This window comes from Durio zibethinus, chromosome 10 (genome assembly GCF_047325235.1).
Source record: "Durio zibethinus cultivar Kanyao isolate XHJ-2024 chromosome 10, ASM4732523v1, whole genome shotgun sequence".
NCBI classification, from domain to species: Eukaryota; Viridiplantae; Streptophyta; class Magnoliopsida; order Malvales; family Malvaceae; genus Durio; species Durio zibethinus.
The window spans coordinates 2,093,488-2,117,024 of record NC_143171.1 but is presented as its reverse complement, the minus strand read 5'-3'; the positions used below and the strand labels follow the sequence as shown (position 1 = coordinate 2,117,024).

The 23,537-nt window shown below is 29.4% G+C and overlaps 3 protein-coding genes and 1 pseudogene across 8 annotated transcripts; 2 read left to right on the top strand and 2 right to left on the bottom strand.

Annotated features, from left to right (window-relative positions):
• Window positions 1-1,011: 1,011 nt before the first annotated feature.
• Window positions 1,012-6,155, top strand: LOC111292577 (ABC transporter F family member 5-like). The gene is made up of 9 exons (XM_022885022.2): window positions 1,012-2,032; window positions 2,517-2,858; window positions 3,840-3,980; window positions 4,067-4,246; window positions 4,378-4,533; window positions 5,007-5,108; window positions 5,222-5,350; window positions 5,689-5,793; window positions 5,893-6,155. The coding sequence occupies exons 1-9, from the start codon at window positions 1,211-1,213 to the stop codon at window positions 5,986-5,988; spliced, it is 2,073 nt and encodes a 690-aa protein (XP_022740757.2). The 5' UTR covers window positions 1,012-1,210; the 3' UTR covers window positions 5,989-6,155.
• Window positions 6,156-7,130: 975 nt separating this feature from the next.
• Window positions 7,131-11,674, top strand: LOC111291879 (uncharacterized). Of its 5 annotated transcripts, none has more exons than XR_002690447.2 (9): window positions 7,131-7,270; window positions 7,389-7,491; window positions 7,609-7,692; window positions 7,804-7,901; window positions 8,044-8,348; window positions 8,726-8,960; window positions 9,429-9,633; window positions 9,998-10,273; window positions 10,710-11,674. XR_002690447.2 is itself a non-coding variant. In XM_089766361.1 (8 exons), the coding sequence occupies exons 2-8, from the start codon at window positions 7,399-7,401 to the stop codon at window positions 10,118-10,120; spliced, it is 1,143 nt and encodes a 380-aa protein (XP_089622487.1). In that variant the 5' UTR covers window positions 7,131-7,270; window positions 7,389-7,398; the 3' UTR covers window positions 10,121-10,347. The 5 variants fall into 5 exon arrangements, 2 of the variants coding, with proteins under 2 accessions (XP_089622487.1, XP_022739722.2); XR_002690448.2 differs by having other exon boundaries at window positions 7,250-7,270; window positions 7,389-7,511; XM_089766361.1 differs by lacking the exon at window positions 10,710-11,674 and having other exon boundaries at window positions 9,998-10,347.
• Window positions 10,765-12,635, bottom strand: LOC111291878 (alkane hydroxylase MAH1-like). The gene has a single exon (XM_022883985.2). The coding sequence runs from the start codon at window positions 12,387-12,389 to the stop codon at window positions 10,869-10,871; it is 1,521 nt and encodes a 506-aa protein (XP_022739720.2). The 5' UTR covers window positions 12,390-12,635; the 3' UTR covers window positions 10,765-10,868.
• A 5,351-nt stretch (window positions 12,636-17,986) lies between these two features.
• On the bottom strand, window positions 17,987-19,704 carry LOC111291956 (alkane hydroxylase MAH1 pseudogene; annotated as a pseudogene). The gene has a single exon (XR_016345523.1). The product of XR_016345523.1 is annotated as an alkane hydroxylase MAH1 pseudogene (transcript).
• Between the last annotated feature and the right edge of the window lie 3,833 nt (window positions 19,705-23,537).

Here is a 23,537-nt window from a genome sequence, read left to right as displayed (position 1 = left end):
TTGAGATTCTTAGTAAATTAAGGAAAATTTAGTTTAATTAAATTGAATTTGAATAATTTGATTATTTTTTAAATTAAATTTGAGAAAAAATTGAACTTTGAAAATATTTTTATTGATATACAATTATTTTATTTTTTTTAATATTTAAAATTATCAAAAATTAAAAATTTAATGATTTATCGAATATTACATAATTTTTTATATTTTATTTTGATTAGTTCATTCAAATGCTGTCGACATAAAAAACTTTGTTGTGAAAGTTGAAATTTGTGCAGTGTTGAGATGGGCCTTGATGAATAGGCCTTAGGCCCATTAAGTCTGGTATCTTTGGGTTCCTTATTGTCGGTCCATTTAGTGCAACTGTAGGCTGTGAACTTTGTCTTGTCCAATTCTCATCCATCAAAAACAATAATCGCCCATTTCAATCTTCAATGAAAATCGAAGAGGATTTGTGATATTATCCTGATTGGATATGCGGATTGCGCAGAATCAAACATAAGATTGCACGTGGCAATAACTGGCAAGCAACTTTCTCTTCCTTTCCATTGTTTGGCTGGCCAATGGCAACCACAAAATCTCTTCTTACAAATCAACGGGCCGGCATTATCTGTCTCTTGTAATGGGCCACAACATATTTCTTTTTGGTTTCCTTACTGAAAACAACTGATGGAAAATTTGGGAAAATGATTATGGTGAAAGGAATTTGAAAAAAAAAAAATAATAACTTTTAATTTTTTTTTTATAAAAAATTTAGGGTAAACAAATTATTTAATATTTTTAATTAAAATAAAATGTATTATATTTAATAATTTAAAATAAATATTTAAAAATTATATATATATGAGATGATCTAACAAACAATAATTGATTTAACTCAAATATAAAATTTTTACTTAAAAAATATTTTTTTATTAATTGAATCAATTATTTATTGAGAATTTTAACTTTAATTTTTTATGAAAATAAGTCATTTTAGAGAATTTCAATTTATTACTATTATTTTTTAAAAATTAAAGATTTAATTTTTTTTATTCTTTTGGATGGGCAACAAATCTCCGCCGCCAGTCCCTTTCTCAACTTGTGGGCTGAGAGTTTCTCATCTTCTCTGTCACTGAGAAACTTCTCATTGCCGTTCTTCAGAAATCTTCTGTTATTTTTTTTTTTGTCTTTCATTTTCCCGTACTTTCATTCACTTTCCCACTACCCAAACATGGACCTCTCCACCAAACTCCACCGTTTAGACCTTCGTTCCCCATTCTTCATGTCTCTTCGACCCTCTTTTACTCCGAATTCCTCCTCTCTTCCCTCCCGTAAAACCCTTAAGTTTAGAACCACTAAAATAACTGCCCAAGTTTCCACTCTTAGCGTTGAAACGTTCGTTAAAGACCCTCAAAACGACATTGAATCATTGTTTTCAACTAACGCAGTAGAAGAAATTGATCGAAAGCGTGGCAACGGCCATTCCAACACCGGTGCTTCTGGTGTTTCCTCCGGTGTAAAGCTTGAAAACATTAGCAAGAGCTATAAAGGAGTAACGGTTTTGAAAAATGTGAGTTGGGAAGTGAAAAAAGGGGAGAAAGTTGGATTGGTTGGGGTAAACGGAGCAGGGAAAACGACCCAGTTGAGAATTATAACGGGGCAAGAAGAAGCCGATTCAGGGAACGTTATAAAGGCCAAACCCAACATGAAAGTTGCGTTTTTGAACCAAGAATTTGAGGTTTCGATGAGTAGGACAGTGAGAGAAGAGTTTATGAGTGCTTTTAAAGAGGAAATGGAGATTTCTGATCGGTTAGAGAGGGTTCAGAAGGCGATAGGAGGGGCTACCGAGGATTTGGAGTTGATGGGAAGGCTTTTGGATGAGTTTGATTTGTTGCAAAGGAGAGCTCAGGCTGTGGATTTGGATGAGGTTGATGCTAAGGTTAGTAAGTTGATGCCAGAGCTCGGGTTTTCCCCTGAGGATTCGGATAGGTTGGTTGCAAGTTTTAGTAGCGGGTGGCAGATGAGGATAGCACTTGGGAAGATTTTGTTGCAGGTAAAGTTGTTATTTTTCTGCATATCTTGGTGCATAAATGTTCTATTCATAGTTAAATAGTGTATGGTTTCTATTTAATTTTGTTGAGAAAAAGTTGGGGCAATGAATTTCTTGAGCCTTATTTATGAGTGATAAAGGGATATAGAGGTTTACTCGTAGAATCCATAAGCGATTGATAATTAACCAATATATTTGATCACTATATACATATATATTAATGGTAATGCTGAAAATGAGATTGTATACTTTTGCAGAAGTGATAGTTGTAATTGGAGGTTGGCTGCTAATTTCAACTGTTGGCAGCTTAAATGACTTTGGCATCTGTTGATTATAAGTTTAAACTTTGAATTGGCTAACAAAATATTTAGCTTGTTAAATATTTTTTGATGACGTAGAAGTTGTTAATTCATGGTTCATGTGTATGATGTGTAGCAGAGTATATTGGCGTTGCTAGCTGTTTGTTGAAGTACATGTAAATTTGCAGGAGCCTGATTTATTGCTTTTGGATGAGCCTACAAATCACCTTGACCTTGATACAATTGAGTGGCTTGAAGGATATCTCAACAAGCAAGAAGTGCCGATGGTCATTATATCTCATGATAGAGCTTTTCTAGATCAGTTGTGTACAAAGATTGTGGAGACAGATATGGGTGTTTGCAGAACGTTTGAGGGTAATTATTCACAGTATGTTGAGGCAAAGGCAGCATGGGTTGAAACTCAGTATGCTGCATGGGAGAAGCAGCAGAAGGAAATTGAGCAGACAAAAGATTTGATAAACAGATTAGGTGCAGGGGCAAATTCCGGCCGTGCTTCTTCTGCTGAAAAGGTATGTATGTATGAGGGGGCATTCAGTTCTGAAATATATCCATTTCATCTTTGAGGAATCCAAGCTGTCCTCTTGGTTAGCATTCAATAATAGCAGTGTTTAGTTTTAGACCTACGTACATTATCCACTAAATATCATCTATTGATGATGAAAAGAAATTACTACCAGATTGTCAAACTGCTTGACTGACAGTATTCTTTCAAATGAATGCCTAGATTTTCATCAGATTTTAGTAAATCATGGATGATTTTATTTTATAGAATTAATTACATAAATTTGTAAGTGACATTGAATGTAGATTTGGTTTGTGGAACTGGAACCAGAAAGTAAAATGTCACCTATATTGACAGGTTGTAAGTTGGGGATAGTTTCTTTTCTCCTTATTTCAAGTGGATTCATCTGAATTCTATGTTAATTATGATTCATTAGGAAATGGGTGTTGAAATTTAGTTGTAGTTTTATATCATTTGCTTACAGTTTTGCTATCTTATCCCACAAGAATTTCTTCTTTTGTCATCAAGTTTTGTAATCACTTTTATCAGATCAATTATTTTTCTATTTTGGTCACAAATGATCCACTATTTGGAGGATCATATGAATGGTGTGAAATTTGTGAGGATGAAACCTATGTATTTTTCTTTGATATGGTGGTCAGAGAGTTAATTTTTTAAACACAACTTGGTTATTTTTCTCGTCTTTCTTCTACCTCTTCCATTTTAATTTTATTTCATAAAGACCATTTCTCCTAAGTTATCTTCATGAATGTTCTATCTTCCTAAAATTAGTTCAATATTCCATTGAAACTTTATTTGGAGAATAAGGTCGGTGCTGCGTAAATTTTTTGTCTTTTGATTTTGATAGTGTTTGCTACTCAAATGGTTACAGGTTCTTAGACTTTGTGCTTGTACTGAGATTAATTTTTCAAACCCTAAACATTTTCTGTTTACTTAAAATCTCCTTCTCCTTTCTGAGTGATAACAGAAGCTGGAGAGACTTCAAGAAGAGGGTCAAATAGAGAAGCCATTTCAACGGAAACAAATGAAGATTAGGTTCCCGGAGCGTGGAAGAAGTGGCAGATCTGTTCTTACCATGAAGAATCTGGAATTTGGTTATGATGATGAGGTGAGTTAAGATGTTTGGTAGTGTGAGGAAGACAATTTGGACTTTTAAGCTTCTCATTTATGACAAAACTGAGGTTTGTGTATCAGCTGTTATTTAACAGGGCAAATCTTACAATTGAAAGCGGAGAGAAAATTGCCATTATTGGTCCAAATGGTTGTGGAAAGAGTACTTTACTGAAACTGATAATGGATTTGGAGAAGTCAAGAGGAGGTGAAGTGCTGCTTGGGGAGCATAATGTTGTACCAAATTATTTTGAGCAGAATCAGGTATTTGGTCTTTGTGAATAATATGTTATTTGTATCTGAGATGCTTTTGATCTTGCTGCTTAGTTGCTAAGCTCTCCTTTTGAGCTGACAAAGTGCAAAGCACTGGCTAATTTAATCAACAATTCATTCAGGCTGAGGCTCTTGATTTGGATAAAACAGTGCTCCAGACAGTGACAGAAGTTGCTGAGGACTGGAGAATTGATGATATTAAGGGTCTCCTTGGACGTTGCAACTTCAAAGCTGATATGCTTGACAGAAAGGTTTCCCTTTTGAGTGGTGGGGAGAAGGTAATTACACTCTATATATAATTTTATATGTTGGATACATTTTTTGCTATTACGGATTTCATTAGAAAATTCTGTTTTCAATCTCGTTTATTTTATACTCCAATATTTCTGGGGCATCTATTCTTATGGGCTGATAATTGTATTGGTGTTAATTCACTACCTGTTGGACAATTTGGCAAAATTTAGGGTACTTTTGTTAAATTTGTAAATTGTCCGATGCTAAATTGAATTCAAATTTTTAACATTCACAAGCTGATGAATTTTGATACAAGACTAATCTAATCTGGTTTTCTTTAATGTGTCATGATCTGCATGTCTGATCCTTCCCAAGCATACTTTTTTGTGAATTAATGGGAATTGCATGTTGTTTGTCAGCACCTGGCATGCTTAATCATATTAGATACTATGCTTTATTTTTCCTCTTTTGTTTTAAAGGCATGAATTTAAATGTTGCCTTTTCCTGTTTCATTTAGGCACGTCTTGCCTTTTGTAAATTCATGGTAAAACCGTCAACCCTATTAGTTTTGGATGAACCAACTAATCACCTGGATATACCCTCAAAAGAGATGCTAGAGGTTTGTTTTTTTCTAACCTTTTCTCTATTTTCTCCAGTTGACCTTTTTTTATCAATATTGTAGCATTTAGTTTTATCACTCAATAATTCTGCAATCTCTCATTATTCTATCAGGAGGCAATTAGAGAGTACAGTGGCACTGTCATTACTGTTTCTCATGACCGATATTTTATTAGGCAAATAGTTAACAGAGTAGTGGAAGTAAAAGATGGCCATTTGCAGGACTATGCTGGCGATTACAATGTGAGTATGGCTTTCTTGGTTGAACCCTTTTCATCCTTTATTTTCCCTTTGCTGCCTTGAATGTCTGCTTGCATAGTCTTATCTCCTGCCTTTTTCTTTACACATTCTTTGTCTGTTATGAATTAATCAACTGGAGTGTTGGCTTGGTTCAACTTTCAATCTGGTAAAGAACTGAATTTTTTCTATCTTCCATGAGTTCATCCAGAATCTAAACTTTCAGATGCTTGTTTGCTATTTTTCTCCATCAGCTAAGTTTATTGGGGTATTTAACTGAAACATGCTGTTGACTGAGTCATTTCTTTCCGGATTAACTGTTGGCACAAATTTCTGTTGAACAGTATTATCTGGAGAAGAACCTTGAGGCAAGGGCTAAGGAGCTTGAGCGTGAGGCAGATCTTGAAGAGAAAGCTCCTAAAGTGAAAGCCAAATCCAAGATGTCCAAGGTAAGCATTACCCTTGTGATTCCTAGCTTTCTAAACTGGATAGGTTACGGTCACATGGTTTACATAATCGCAACCTTTCTATATCCCCTGGTTTAACAGGCTGAGAAGGAAGCTCGAAAGAAGCAGAAAATGAAGGCGTTTCAAGCTGCTAAACAAAAGTCGAAAGGGCTGAAGAATTCCAAGAGATGGAAATGAAATATTCAATCTATATATACATACATTGGTTAAAGATGATCCATTGGTTAATCAATTTTACAGTGTAAAGTGCCTAGGATGTGAATGACCACCAGCACTATCTGTATATAAAATCTTGACAGAAATACAGTTCTAAATTGAGTTATGATAGAGTTGAGTTCTTACTATACTTCCAAGCCATTTGCAATTCTTGCAGCCTGAAAATGTGATGCAGGGTGACATTCAATGGATAAAGGTGGCAACTAAAGGCTGGTCCAGATTCAGGCTCAATCTCGTACAAATATTAAAATTAAACTGAAATATGTAGACTTCTTCGAGGCTTCTGGCAGGCTATCTTGAATGCTTGAGCTTAAAAAGGGGGAAAAAAAAAATCTCTGGGGTTGATGTAAACAAATGCTATTTCTTTATAATACTATATATTTTTTTTTATTATTTGGAAGAAGTATCTTAATTAATAGTTTATTTAGATTGGCATTAAGGATCCATTTTTCATAGACGGTTGAGTTTTTAAGCGTTTAATAAAATTGACAAGTACTAGTATTTATTTTTTTGTTATATTAATTTTTTGAAAAACCTTATATTAATGTCACATGCGTTAATACATAACTAAATTTTATATAATCCAGCCTAAGCAAATTTCTTAATATTTTCCGAATATGCTGTGAATTAAACGTTGTTGTTTAATTCCCTACCTTAAAAAAATATATTATATAACTGGTCTTTTAATTATGATATGTTCTTAACATGATTATTAAATTATTAACAAAATATTTAATTTTGTTATCAAAATTTGAGTAATTAATTTTTAGTCTCTTATAATATCTAACAATGTAAAAACATATAATGCTACGTTAGGGATTATGTATCATGTGTTATTACTATATTAATGTAATTTATAATATTATATTAATAACGTCAAATGATTTATTAAATAAATGATTATAAGTCGTACATTTTTAACATGTAATTATCGATAAGATTTAAATTTAAAATTTTTTATTGATCCCATAATGTATTATTAAAAATTAATAATTGAGTAAAAAAAAATCATTTACTCGTACTTTAGTAAGATTAAATAGATGAACATTTTAAAAATAAGATAATAGTTTATTGACCAAATATTTTACCCAAAAAAACCCCTCAAATTGGAGACTTGAAACAGAGTACTGGAGAGAAGCAAGCAAAGCATACGCCGATTGAGCAAAAAGCGAGCCACCACTCCTCCAGATTTCCCAATCGAAAACACCGAAACCTTAGAAACAAACATTCATTTGACAAGAAAGTTGGTTTCTTCCTTAGAGTTAGGGGTTTGCCCAGAATTTATATTTTTTGGGTTTTCTTGGGAAGTAGTTGAATTACTAATTTTTTTTCATCATGTTTAATTGTTTATGTTGTATCAGGGCTACTGACATGAGTGGAGTAATGCTTGGCTTGCCAGGGCCATGGGCTGAGGATAACCGTGAGCCCTCTGATCATTATACTACAAAAATTGGTGGACTTCCTGTAAATCTCTTTCTCTTTAGGTCTACATATCGTTACCATTTCTCTTTTTGTTGGCTTTTTTTGTTTTTCTGTTTTATCAACCTGTAAAAATTACCCTTCACTTTGTTTTTTAAACAGGATTGGCCTCTTCCTATGGAGGCTTTAAACCCCACCCTTTTTCACTGCTCTCAATGTGGAAGTAAACTCTGTCTTGTTGCTCAGGTTTTTCTTTTGTACTCTTATATTTGGACTCTAATGCTTTTTCTTCATGTTGCACAAAATTTCAATATGGAAATACAATAATTTATGTTGTTTTGCTAAATTTCTCTTCAGGTTTATGCTCCAGTTTCAAGTGAAACTGTAAAGATAGAAGAGCGTCTTCTTCTGGTTTTAGGGTGTGTGACACCAAGTTGTGGTAGCACTCCTCCCAGGTTCTTTATCTGAATTGTTTGTTTGACCATTATTTATCAATGAAATGTAATATTTTAACTGTATAATGTTATGTTCTCTTTTTTGTACAAGAAAAATGACTATTTAGATGTGTACTTTTTTTAATGAAATATGACTATATAGTTGGCGTGCTCTTCGAGTTCAGAAAATGGAGAACAATACAAATGAATCATCCTCTGCTGCTACTCCGGACAAAATTCTTGCAGCTGCATCTTCTGTTTCTGTTTCAAAAACTAGCTGGTGGGAGGATTTGGGTGATGAGGATGATGAAGATGTGGATCTGGAGGATTTGAGTAAAGCATTTGCTGAAGCAGCAAAGTTGAGTTCACGACCCAAGAAGACGAATAGCAACCGGAATTCTGAGAGTTCTGTGAAGCAGTCTTTGCCTTTACCTGCACAAACGATTGGGCTAGATACTGATGCACCAGGTGAGTTTGCCCTTTTCTGTGATGTGTTACTTGTCAGAAGTACTTTATGTATATAATCATATGTGATGGCTTTGAATCTATGCAATCTTTTTTTATAGCCCAAGTGCCATTGGTTTTAATAAGTTGCATAACAACCAAGTTGTTCCACACATTGCTGCAAACACTGTATTCTCCATCTTTCTCTTTGATGTGGAAAGCAGTAATACAAGAACTTTTTTTTTTCCTTATACTTTCTGGTCTGGAGAGTTGTATTATGATTTCAAAATCTCTTCAAATTACCATCTAAATTATGTCCTCATATTTTTTGTATACTAAACAAAAAAATTTTGTTGTGTTAATAATGCTTTTTCTCAACTCATTTTGTTCCTTTATTGCAGTGATGCCGTGCTTCTACATTTACTGTCAGGCGGAACCATCATTGAAGGATTTTGCTTCTATGTGTTCAAATTACTCTTCACTTTCTGTCAAGGAGAAAGAAAGTGATGTTGAAGATCATGGACAAGAAGAAACATGGGAAGCAGAAAATTATGAATACGATAAGGCTCTGAATGCTGACAGGACTTACCTCAAGTTCAAGAAACAATTGGATGCATCTCCGGAGCAATGTTTCAGGTCATTTAGGGTTATTTGTTGAATGCATATGCTGACAAGCCTTGCTTAAATTGGCATATAGACTTCCTCCCATTTCTGTACCATCACTGGGATCAATGCAAAGTTGATAAGGGATGGGATAATGCATATTGTTCCTTATTATATGTTCATGATTTCATCATTGCTAGGCCTTAGTTAAACTCCAAAAGTTCATCAACGGTGGAATAATAAATGTACCCAAAAAAAAAAAAAAGAACAGGAAAAATTCACTTTGTCATCACCCAGATTACTGCAGGAAGATTTATTGGTTAACGTTGATTCTATTAGTAATTTGAGTTAGGCACTGTTACTCTCAGTATCATTCTCCCACTGCAAGGAAAATGAGCAAAAAAAAAAGAAGGAGAAATTATATTAATATTGTTTGTTTAACTTCTTAATGTCTCAAATAGAGAGTGAATAAAAGTTTCTCACTGCCCTTTATGTTCTCAGATATGCACTTGGTGGGAAGCCTCTTCTGGCTGCAACAGAGGTGGGAGATGCTGGGAATTGTGAGCTTTGTGGTACTTCGAGGTACTTTGAAATGCAGCTTATGCCGCCATTAATATATTTTCTGCAAGAAGAAGCTGATGCTTGTCATAAAGGTTCTCTGGAGAATTGGAACTGGCTGACGCTTGCTGTCTATACTTGTTCCAAGGTGAGTTGTCAACTCTTGGATAACACCCCATCCACCTTTTGTTCTCCCTCTATGGCCCTCCCTTCAAAATGAGAAACAACAGCTTGTTTGATTGTTACTATTGATGTTTTAACTCAGATAATCTTTTTCACTGGAATTGACCTGAATGATTAAAAGAGCTGCTGTGTGTTATTTTTAGTACAATTGCTGCTGTGCTTTCTAAATTGATAATTGTTCCTTAGGGTTGTAAGCTTTAACCACTTACGAGTTCAAGCATTCTGCTTATGTGGAACCTGGCAGATTATGTACACTTTTCTTTTTCCTTATTTTGAGTGACAAAGCTTTCCATCTTGTGTTCACCCTTGTGTTACATGTTTCTTTACAGAGCTGTTCTAAGTCATTTGATGAAGAGAAACACGATAGTGGCACTTGGTTTGTGGTCGAGGAAACTGTTATCATGCAATTTGAGAAACCCTTAAATGAGTCTGCTCAACGCTATTTCTCATGATTTGTGACATTTGGCGAATATTTAAGTGTGAATTTTTAATTGGATTTTTTTCCTTTCTTTAAACTATGTTGTGCAGCTTCTATGTATACAATATACAGAGATGAGCCAACATATTGTACATTACTTGGAAGGATCCCCCAAGACAGAGAATAAGTAATATTCTTATTATTTTAATCGTTACTTAATGTTCTATATTATCTCAATGAACCAAACTTTGTTTGTTTTCATTACTTTGTATCATTATCGAATGTTGACATACCTTTATTTTGATTATTTATTTACCAAAGTTTTTTTTTTCTTAGCTTTCATTACAACTTTTATTTTATTTTCTTTTCTCTGTCTTTTCCTCATTTTCTTAATTTGTATTTGAAATTTTCTTCTCTAAAAAAAATTGACTTGTGATATGAGATAAGCATGTGGTAATCAATTAGACTACCAATCAAATAAAAGTTGTCCCCACTTAAGACCAAGTGTAATCGTTTGTTTATACTTTGTGTAAAACCAAGTTTATTTGTTTGTTTGTTTGTAGTTTGTAAAAAGGCTGGCTTCTTTTTGTATTTGATCATTTCTTGAATGAATTCTATGATAGAGACAGATCAAATTTTCAAGTGCAGCAACATTCAATGTTATTACGAACATGGAAAAGGCTAGAAGAGCTGCGTGTTCTTATTCCAGATTTAAATCAACTAAATAGCAAATGCCCCAGGTTTCAGATTACAATACCCATTCAACTTTTAAGCGTGCATTTTTAGTCCCATCTACTGGAGAGCCTAGCCATCAGTCCATCCCTGGTGTGCAGTATAATGGATAAAGCAGGAACAACAGGGGTTTCTTCCAACGCATGAATAGAATAGTTGTAAATTATAGCAGATGCCACCGCTTTCATCTGAACAAATGCCACTTCCTTTCCTATGCAGGTCCTTGGCCCTGCATTGAAGGACAAGAACTTGTATGATGGTTCATGTTTAATCCCTCGCTTCGAAATCCATCTCTCAGGCTTGAATTCTAAGCAATCTTCCCCCCAGATTGAATTCATTCTTCCCATTGAATACAAGTTAAACAAGATTTTAGTCTTTGGATCAACTGGATGCCCACTGGGAAGAATGTCAGGTTTTAGAGGTTCCTTATGCTGGAACGGAACCGGTGGATACAGCCTTATTGCCTCACACAATGCTCCATGTAGATAAACCAAATTCTCTACCTCTTCAGCATTGAATAGTCGCTTCTCTTGGGTTTCCTCTGCGGGTATGGCTGATTTAAGCTCTTCCATGATCTTGTTTTCCACTTCCGGATGCCTAGAAAGCAGCCAAAAGAACCAAGTGAGAGCAGAGCTCGTTGTGTCCCTCCCTGCAAGCATCATACTCAAAATGGTGTCTCTCAAGAACTTATCATCACATTTCAAACCTGATGACTTCTCTTGATCAGTTAATATATATGATGTTAAGAGGTCTACACCTTCTCTACATATGAACCCTTCGTTCATTTTGTTCAGTTCTTTCCTTTTCTGGTATATATATTTAGCAATTATGTCATCAAGAACTTCCCATGCCTTTCTATATTTCTTCTCTTGCCCAATGTTCAGCCACTTTAGCAACTTAGTAAGGGTTGGTGGCCTGACATGTCGATAAAATATGGCTTCCTCAGCATCATCCAAGGCCTTGGCAAAAAGAACTTCAGGGAATTCCACAGAAAGGCACTCGGGGTCGTAGCCAGTAACCAAGATGCATGTAGAATCAAATGTAAACCTCTGGAAAACATCTTCCAAGTTGACCACCAAGCCTCGTGTGGCAACATGTTCAAGGACAGGAATTAGTCCGTTTTCCACCTTAGCTCGGCTAGTCCTCAACAAAAATTGGTGGAACAGCTGATGTCTCATGAATCCTTGAGCAGATTTCCTCTGCTCTTTCCACAAATCCATGTCAGCATTGAAAATCCCATCTCCCAGGATGTCAAACATCTCCTTGTACTCCGATCCCTTGGGGAAGTTCTGAAAGTTGGAACTCATTATGTAGTGAATGTTGGCAGGGTCGCAGGTCACCAACATGTTCATCTTAGCAAACCAAGGGCCTTTGAAAAGAAAAGTGCAATGGTTTCTTTCGAGAACCTCAGTGCACCAGTTGTGAATCCGATGAATGTTGAGGAGAAGATCAGGCATCATCCCAACAAGCGGGAAACTCTTTGGAGTCTCATCGTTCTTATTTCTCAAGCAGCAGAGAAACAGAAAGCAAATGAAGGCCAAAACAAGTTCAAAAATACTGATTAATGCCATGAAATTGAAAACCAGAAAAGCCAGAAAAGCCTTGGGTATGATACTTGACAAGTACCAGCTTGCAAACAATATATCCAATGAGTCTCAAAATCTAAGAAAAATTTATTGGATATAAAGGAAAGTAGAAGAGTCCAACAAATATGATGTGATTGAGAGGTGGAGCCACAATTTACTCCTTGCACAGAATTGAAGATAGACCCAAGTGATTTTTTCTGCCCTTTCACATCATTAACGTGAGGCTAAGCGGGCGACAGTTAGGCCCGACAATTTGCGTATTTATATAGTATAAAATATTAATAATTTATATAATTATTTTATATTTTATATAAAAATTATGTATTATAATTAATATAAAAAAATATATAAAATATATATTTTAATTTTATTAAATTTATTTTATAAATTTTATTAAAATTTTAAATTATATTATTTTTATATATTTTATTTATATTATTTTAACATCATATTATCATAACTTATTTAAAATTATCACGTAATTGAACAAGAGTTAGAATTATATTAAAAATATGCAAATATTAAAAAAAAAAAAAAAACTAAAAAGAAGACGTTTTGCTTGATAAACCTATGATTTTATATTTGAAAAGTTACCAATGATAAGTTTTCTAAAGATGACTCTTTTCCTTTTTCAACAGTAAAAGAAGAATTCTGCTGACAATCAAATTAAAATATAAATAAATATGAAAAAAAATTATAATCTAAATAATATTATGTCAGAATTACAAATAAAAAAGAATATTATTGAGTAAAAAATTAAAAATTTAACTATTAAAAATAATCATAAAATTTATTTATCTTAATGTAACTTTTCGTATAATCATAAAAACTCTTTTTTTTTTTTTTGTTTAAAGACAAAATTTGATATTAACTTAAAATCAATTAATTTAAATTAATACACACTCATTAAGGTTCTGATCCTACGTATTTGATTGGGTGAAGGTTTCTACAAGAAAAGATTAAATTTTTTTTTTTCATTTGAGGTTGGTAGGGTTTGCAATAAAGGCATTTTTCCCTTTGTTTTATTTTGGTTACAATAACATAAAAATTAATATATTTTATTATTTTATTTAAATAATTCAGATAAATTTTTAATCTGTAATTTATATTGAAATAAAGTCTTTACGTAATTTAATTTTTTGTATGAAAGAAGAGTTTATATGGATAGAAATCAAAAGATAAAAATTTATTTGAGTAAAATAAAACTATAAAAATTTATTTAAGAAAAATAAAATAACAGTATAATACTTTAAGGGTTTTTTAAAAAATTATTTAATATTAAAATTTTTTAACTTCACAAATAAAATTAAAATAGTAACATATATCTCATTTTCTTTTTTTTTTTCCTCTTCAAATGAGTTCTAAAGAGTTTAATTTAAAGATGTTTTCTATTAATTTGAGGAACTACAAAACTTGCAAAATGTAATGAGGTATTGAGTTTCCTGAAATAATTAGACAAGTGCATTATCTTTACACATAAAATTCATACCTAATGGCGTAATAAAAAAAATTACTCAATGAAATCAAAAAGTAATTACACATTTTTTGTTATATTATTTATTTTTTTAATCTCTTAAAATTATATTTTTTTCGAACACCGATATTCTTTATTTTTTAATCATTTATTATTTTTTATTTTTTAATCCACGAAAATGAAAAAGGAAACTTATAAAAAGGGACCAAGAGATTATTTGAAAATATAAATATATATGAATATAAAATTTTTATACAAAATCTTTAAATATTAACAACGTCTTTACAAAAATTAAATACCAATAACAAAAAGAAAATTATTATTATCTTGTATGACAATAGAAATTTAAATTTCACAAGTAAAATTGAAGAGTTAAAATCTATCTATTAATATATATATTTAAAAAATAATAAATTATTTGATTATTAAATAAACTTATATTTAAAAATAATATATATTAGGTAATGTTTTGCGGGCTGCTACGGTTCAATAATAACAATAATTAAAAATACTTAAAATCACTAAAAAATATTTATACATACCTATTTTATTAACCAGTAAAATATTAAGTTTTTTAAAAACGAAAGTGAGATCTATCATGTTCAACAAAAACAAAAAAAAAAAAAAAATTGAAATGAGTGGAGAATTTTACAGTACAAATCAGCAAATTCATTATTAGATTTTTTTCAAAATTTGTAAGTTAGGTTTATTAAATAATAGATTTTACAAAAGGGCAATATAAATTAGTGAGTATATTCATTAATAAATCATAAGAGTTTAAATAAAATGGTAAAAAAAAAAAAAACTTACAATTCGATGAATTTTTTTAGAGAAACAAAATCTGGATAAATTTGAAGAATAAAAAATGGATAAATTTTTTTTTAAGGTTTGCTTATAAAGGCTTTTGAAAAATTAACAAAATTAAATAGATTTACAAGAAAATAGATAGATAAGAAAGAGGAAAAGGTTTCATCTTTTTTTGGATTTAATGAATTAAACTTTTCACTTTCTATTCATGAATAAAGTAATTGTGATAATAGGGTAAAGAAACCGATAATTGCTAAAATTAAATATTTATTAATTTGAATATACTTTTAGATAATTGTAAAGTTTTAATTTGTAAGTTGAAAAATCAAACTAATTTATAAAGTCATACAATCAAAAAAATAGAAAGATTTTTTTTAAAAATAAGAGAATAGCTTATTTATGAAATTGATATGTAACAGAATTACGTTAGATATAGAGATATTTCAAATTTCAGTGAAGTGAAATGACTTTTATTTCATACCACATGATAGTGTCAAAAAATATGATGCAAAATATAAAAATATATGAAAAATTATCAAATTCAATGACAATAAAATTTTTTAATTTTACAAACGGATTTAAAATGATTATACATATCTTTTACTGTATATATAAAAAAATAAAAAAATAATTAAAAAAATAAAATATGTGTCATCTCTTAACTCTATGTATGAAGTTATAAAATTTAACTATTAATATATTAAATAATTTCTTGAAATATAAATATGATAATAAATTTATTGTCCATACATATGTGGGCCAGAAGAGTATTAAATTAATGGTAAAAATTATCATATAATTAGTTAAGCTGAAGACATCTTAAACACAAATAATATATCACTCCATAGTTAATTAATTTCGGATTAAATATCTATTTAAAATTTAACTCGTATGAATAAAAATTCACAAAAAAAAAAATCCAATTATAGAATTGATAGAATAAGGCATGTGTGGCCAAAATGAAATTCCTGTTGTAATGATATATTGATGGGATCAACTCCCCAACTTCTTGTTGGTTAGTCTATTCTAAAATACAATCCTTGATGAAACTCCGAACCTTAATATTGTTATTACGTAATGGTATAATTAAACTATGGAAACAAACAAATATTGTCCAAATTGGTTTGAATTGATATTAAAAGATTATGTTTGGTTTAATTTCATACGTATAGTCAATATATAAATAGAGGAAATTTCATTTTCTTAGGTTTTCTCTTTGTTAGGGAAATCCTCCCATCAAATATCAAATTTGGAGTGGTTGGCAATACCATTAATTAACATCTATTTATTTTTTTTTATAAAAATAAAATAAGTAACTCGCATCTTAATAAATAAATTAGAAGATATTATTTGCATTTCATTACGAGAGTAAAATTATAGAAACTATCCATTGATATATATATATATATATATATATATATAAAGGAATTTCAATAAAAACTATATTACTAATATAATTTTATTAACTATATTTTTATTTCATAATTTATTTTTTTCATCAAATCTTGAATTGAGTTGGAATTATGTTAGAATGCCATATATTTCTTCAATTAATTCTATGTTTTGGTATTGATATGGTTTATACTTTTTTCATATTTGAATTTATTTTCATGAAACTTGTGATTTATAATTAAAATTTTATTTTAATATGAGATTTTTAATTTATATTTTTATGTAATTATAATTTTAAAATTTATTAATAAAAAACGGAAACAGATTTAAAGATATCACCCCACTGAACCTTCTGAAATGTTCAGAAACTGTTGCCTAGAAGCAAGGTGGTAACGCCACGTTAACCTTTATTTTGTTGAACGTGAACAAATACGAAACCATACCCTAATTACATAGCCTAGAGCAAATGCCAATACCAATTGATTCAACTTTTTTTTTCTTTCTTTTTTCTGGAAATTTAAGAATGAACAAATCTAGAAGAAGAAGAAGCCTGACATTGTTTCTTCTTTGGTTCATCACTCTCTCCCATCAAATTCAATCTGTAGTTTGTGAAATAGGGCAGTACAACGAAGAGAAACCATCTTTCTATATCTGGTAGTATCAAGCACCATGTCATTGTTGAAAAAATCTCATAAAAATTCTTGGGATAATTGTTCCTTAGTGAGTGACAAAGGTTTCCATCTTGTGTTCACCATTATGTTATATGTTTCTTTACGGAGCTGTTCTAAGTCATTTGATGAAGAGAAGCGTAACAGCGGCACTTGGTTTGTGGTTGAGGAAACTGTTATCGTGCAAGTTGAGAAACCCTTAAATGAGTCTACTCACGCTATTTCTAATGATTTATGACATTTGCCGAATATTTAAGTGCGAATTTTTAATTGGATTTTTTTCTTTCCTTAATCTATGTTGTACAGCTTCTATGTATATAATATACAGAGAAGAGCATATTAGAAAAAATAAATAAGAGAAAAAAATAATATAAAAAATTTTAACTTTAAAGAGTGAAGAATATTTTTTTAAAGGTAATTATACTTTTTGGATGTAATAAAACTTCACATTCTCAAATTAAAAGTAACAAAAATTATTATATTAAAAGATTTATTTATAATAAATAAATAGACATAAATTTTTATTATAACATTTTATATAATTATAACATTTATGAATAATAATTTATTCATATTCAGATAGTTATAACTATTTATCTTATGATAATTGTTTTTGTTCAAACATAATTATTTAAAATATAAAAAAATTAATATAAAAATTAATTTTATTTATCAATAATTAAATATTTTTATTCAATATGAAATACAATATATTCTAAACTACCAACAAAATCAACATACTGTATATTGTTTACAAGGATCCCCTAAGATAGAGAATAAGTAATATTCTTATTATTTTAATCATTATTTAATGTTTTATATTATCTTAATGAACCAAACTTTGTTTTATTTTCATTATTTTGTATCATTATTGAATGTTGACATATCTTTATTTTGATTATTCACTTACCAATGTTTCTTTTTTTTTACTTTGTTTTCGTTACTATTTTTATTTGATTTTCTTTCTCTATTTTTTCCTCATTTTCCATCTTACTTTGTTTTTGAAATTTTTTTCTCTAAAAAAATTGTCTTGTGATATGTAATGATCATGTGATAATCAATTAGACTACGAATCAAACAAAAGTTGTCCCCACTTAAAACCAAGTTTAATTGTTTGTTTGTACTTTGTAAGAAAGCTGGCTTCTTTTTGTATTTGATCAATTTCTTGAATGAATTTTATGATAGAAACAGATCAAATTATGAGGAGCAGCAACATTCAATGTTATTACGAACATGGAAAAGGCTAGAAGAGCTGCATGTTCTTATTCCAGATTTAAATCAACTACATAGCAAATGCCCCAGGTTTCAGATTACAATACCCATTCAACTTTCAAGCATGCATTTTTAGTCCCATCTACTGGAGAGCCTAGCCATCAGTCCATCCCTGGTGTGCAGTATAATGGATAAAGCAGGAACAACAGGGGTTTCTTCCAATACATGAATACAATAGTTGTAAATTATAGCAGATGCCACCGCTTTCATCTGAACAAATGCCACTTCCTTTCCTATGCAGGTCCTTGGCCCTGCATTGAAGGACAAGAACTTGTATGATGGTTCATGTTTAATCCCTCGCTTCGAAATCCATCTTTCAGGCTTGAATTCTAAGCAATCTTCCCCCCAGATTGAATTCATTCTTCCCATTGAATACAAGTTAAACAAGATTTTAGTCTTTGGATCAACTGGATGCCCACTGGGAAGAATGTCAGGTTTTAGAGGTTTCTTGTGCTGGAACGGAACCGGTGGATACAGCCTTATTGCCTCACACAATGCTCCATGTAGATGAACCAAATTCTTTACCTCTTCAGCATTGAATAGTCGCTTCTTTTGTGTTTCCTCTGCACGTATGGCTGATTTAAGCTCTTCTATGATCTTGTTTTCCACTTCCGGATGCTTAGAAAGCAGCCAAAAGAACCAAGTGAGAGCAGAGCTCGTTGTGTCCCTCCCTGCAAGCATCATACCCAAAATGGTGTCTCTCAGGAACTTATCATCACATTTCAAACCTGATGACTTCTCTTGATCAGTTAATATATATGATGTTAAGAGATCTACACCTTCTTCACATATTAACCCTTCGTTCATTTTGTTCAGTTCTTTCCTTTTCTGGTATATATATTTAACAATTATGTCATCAAGAACTTCCCATGCCTTTCTATATTTCTTCTCTTGCCCAATGTTCAGCCACCTTAGCAACTTAGTAAGGGTTGGTGGCCTGACATGTCGATAAAATATGGCTTCCTCAGCATCATCCAAGGCCTTGGCAAAAAGAACTTCAGGGAATTCCACGGAGAGGCACTCGGGATCGTAGCCAGTAACCAAGATGCAAGTAGAATCAAATGTAAACCTCTGGAAAATATCTTCCAAGTTGACCACCAAGCCTCGTGTGGCAACATGTTCAAGGACAGGAATTAGCCCGTTTTCCACCTTAGCTCCGCTAGTCCTCAACAAAAATTGGTGGAACAGCTGATGTCTCATGAATCCTTGAGCAGATTTCCTCTGCTCTTTCCACAAATCCATGTCAGCATTGAAAATCCCATCTCCCAGGATGTCGAACATCTCCTTGAACTCAGATCCTTTGGGGAAGTTCTGAAAGTTGGAACTCATTATGTAGTGAATGTTGGCAGGGTCGCAGGTCACCGACGTGTTCATCTTAGCAAACCAAGGGCCTTTGAAAAGAAAAGTGCAATGGTTTCTTTCGAGAACCTCAGTGCCCCAGTCGTGAATCCGATGAATGTTGAGGAGAAGATCTGGCATCATCCCAACAAGCGGGAAACTTTTTGGAGTCCCATCGTTCTTATTTCTCAAGCAGCAGAGAAACAGAAAGCAAATGAAGGCCAAAACAAGTTCAAAAATACTGATTAATGCCATGAAACTGAAAACCAGAAAAGCCTCGGGTATGATACTTATCACATATCAACTTGAAAACAATATATCCACCCTCAAAATCTAAAAAAAAATTTGTTGGATATAAAGGACAGTAGAATTGTCCAACAAATATGATTGAGTGAGACGTGGCGCCACAATTAACTCCTTCCACAGAATTGAAGACTGACCCAACTGATTTTTTCAACCCTTTTTCACCGTTAACGGGAGGCTTAGCGGCTGCAGTTACGCACGGTAATTCGTGTATTTATATTATATAAAATATTAATAATTTGTATATTTATATTATATTTTATATAAAAATTATATATTATAATTTATATTAATATAAAAATATAAAATATATTTTAAATTTTATTAAATTTATTTATAATTTTTATCAAAATTTTAAATTATATTATTTTTATATATTTTATTTATATTATTTTTATATCATATTCGAGATTATCATGTCATCGAACAAGAGTTAGAATTATATAAAAAATTAACTTTTTTAATTTGTACAATGTACGAGATTTTTTATTAAATTTTTCATAATTTTAAATTTATTTTTAAGTATTTATCTAATATATAATCATATATTTATAAATGTTAAGTTACAATTAAATGATAATTTATGTATAATATATTATAAATGATATTGTTCATATAAAATAAATCTAAACTCCGATAAATTTTTAAGAATTATAAAAATAATTTTTTTATTAAAAAATATTTTCTTTAATTTGTTTGCTTAATACTAAAAATTTTACTATCATTTTTTTCTTGTTTGATAAAAAATTAATAATTAATATTTCAATAATTAAAATTAATAATCGTTTTTATCATAATGTTGATTAGGTGGTATATATATATATATATATATATATATTTGATTGAACAACAAATCACAATTATTAATTTTGTTATAATCATTTGCTTTTTATTAGCTTTTATTTTTAATATATTTCAAGTAATTGTTATATAAATATATTGAGCTAACAATTATTTTTATATATGTAAACAAAATAAAGTTATTTTTTAGATAAAAGGAAAACAATAATTCTTCATGTTATGCTTAAAAACTTTTTTGAAATATTTTTTTATTTTTAATCATTTTTAACATAATTGATAGTATTTTTTATGAGTTAGGTATGATAGTGATAATCATTCTTCTCATATCATCTATTGTAGACAAAGATATTTAATAATAACAAATATAGCAAAAGAAAATGAATAATATAAATTTGTCAATATTAAATATATAAAATAATGAAAGCAAATAAGTTAATAAATTAACAGAGAATAAAAACATTGAAGAAATGAATAAAACAAAAAAAAAATATAATACAAAAAATTAATTATAATCAATCTAAGAGAAATAAAAAAAAGTTATGGACTAAATAGAAACAAATAAATTAACCAAATATATAATATAAAAATATTTGAATTAGAACATAAATAAAACATTATATTTGTTTTCAAAGTGAAAACATATTTTTATTTAACTTTTTTATCAACATTCAAATATTTCATATTTTTATATAAATATGTAAGTTTTATTATTTTGAAAATACATTCTTTCTAGTCAATAATTCATTAACTTATCTAAAAGTATTAAATATAAATAATCGATTAGATAATTTTTAATTTTTGATAGATTTTAATTTGAATTTGAATAATTATCTAAAAATATTAAATTTAAATAATTTATTAAATAGAATTATTTGACAAAATAAAATTTTATTAAATATATATATTTAGAACTACCGTTAATTTTAAAAAGAAAAGATAAATTATGATTTAATATATTTGAATTCAAATTTTATGCAAAAATTTCAATTTTAGATAGGAATTGATTTCAATTTAAATAATTATCCCAAATATTCAATTTAAATAATTTATTAAAAAATTTTATTTGATAAATAAAATAATATAAATATTATCCTATGTGTCATTAAAAGAGATTATTCACTTATGCATCCACATAAACAATTTTGATCATTTATCCTTATATGTTATAATATAATATATATATTAGATATGCCAATAAAATAAAATAAAAAGTAAAAAGAAGACGTTTTGCTTGATTAATGTACGATTTTATATTTGAAATGTTACCAATGATAAATTTTCTAAAGATGACTCTTGTCCTTTTTCAACAGTAAATGAAGAATTTTCTTGACAATCAAATTAAAAGATACATAAATATGAAAAAAATTTTATAATCTAAATAATTTTATGTCAGAATTATAAATAAAAAAGAATATTATTGAGCAAAAAAATAAAAACAAAAAAAAAATTAACTATAAAAAATAATAATAAATTTTATTTATTTTAATGTAACTTTTCGTATAATCATAAAAACTCTTTTTTTTTTTTTTGTTTAAAGACAAAATATGATATTAACTTAAAATCAATTAATTTAAATTAAGGCACACTCATAAAGGTTCTGATCCCACATATTTGATTGGGTGAAGGTTACTACAAGAAAGGGTTGATTTTTTTTTTTTTTTTTCATTTGAGGTTGGCAGGGTTTGCAATAAAGTTATTTTCCCCTTTGTTTTATTTTGGTTACAATTAAAAATAATAATAAATTTTATCATTTTATTTAAGTAATTCAGATACATTTTTAATCTTTAATTTATAATTAAATAAATTCTTAACATAATTTAATTTTTTATTTAAATAAATTGTGATATACTTAAAAATAATAAATTATTTAATTATGAAATAAACTTATATTTAAAAATAATATATATATATATATATATTGAAGTATTTCAAATTTTAGTGAGGTGAATGACTCTGTTTCATACCACGTGATAGTTTCAAAAAATAAGATGCAAAATATAAAATTATCAAATTCATTGATAATAGAGGTTTTTAATTTTATAAAAAAGTTAAAATGATTATATATGTCTTTTATTGTATATAAAAAAATAAAAAAAAATAATTTTTAAAAAATATTTATTATCATCTTAATCCTACATATAAAATTAAAAAATTTAATTATCAATATATTAAATAATTTTTCAAAATATAAATCTGGCAATAAATTTGTTGTCCATACATATGTGGGCCGGAAGAGTATTAAATTAATGATATAAAATATCATATAATTAATTAAGTTGAAGACATCTTAAACACAAATAATATCTCACTCCATTTATAATTAATTAATTTTAAATTAAATGTCGTTTTAAAATTTAACTCGTACGAACAAAATTTCATCCAAAAAAAAAAAAAATCCAATCATAGAATTGATATGATAAGGCGTGTGTGGCCAAAATGAAGTTCCTATTGTACTGATATATTGATGGGATCAACTCCCCAACTTCCTTGTTGGTTAGTATATTTTAAAATACAATCCTTGATAAAGCTCATGGTGATGGTCCATTTTTTTTTTTAATTTTTCATCCGAACCCTATTATTGTTATTAGGTAGTGATGTAATTAAACTATGGAAACAAACAAATATTGTCCAAAATTAGTTTCAATTGACATTAAAAGATTAAGTTTGGAGTCGTTGGCAATGGCATTAATTAACATTTATTTATTTTTTTTATAAAAATAAAATAAGTAACTTACGATCTTAGTAAAGAACTTAGAAATGATATTTGCACGGGAGTAAAATTATAGAAATTATTCATTGATATAAAAAGAAAGGAATTTCAATAAAAACTATATTACTAATATAATTTTATTAATTATATTTTTATTTCATAATTTATTTTTTCATCAAATCTTGAATTGAGTTGGAATTGTGTTAGAATACCATATATTCTATACTTGATTTTGTATTTCAATGAAACTTGTGATTTATAATTAAAATTTTATTTTAATATGAGATTTTTAATTTATATTTTTATATAATTATAATTTTTAAATTTATTAATAAAAAATGGAAACAAATTAAAAGATATCACCCCAC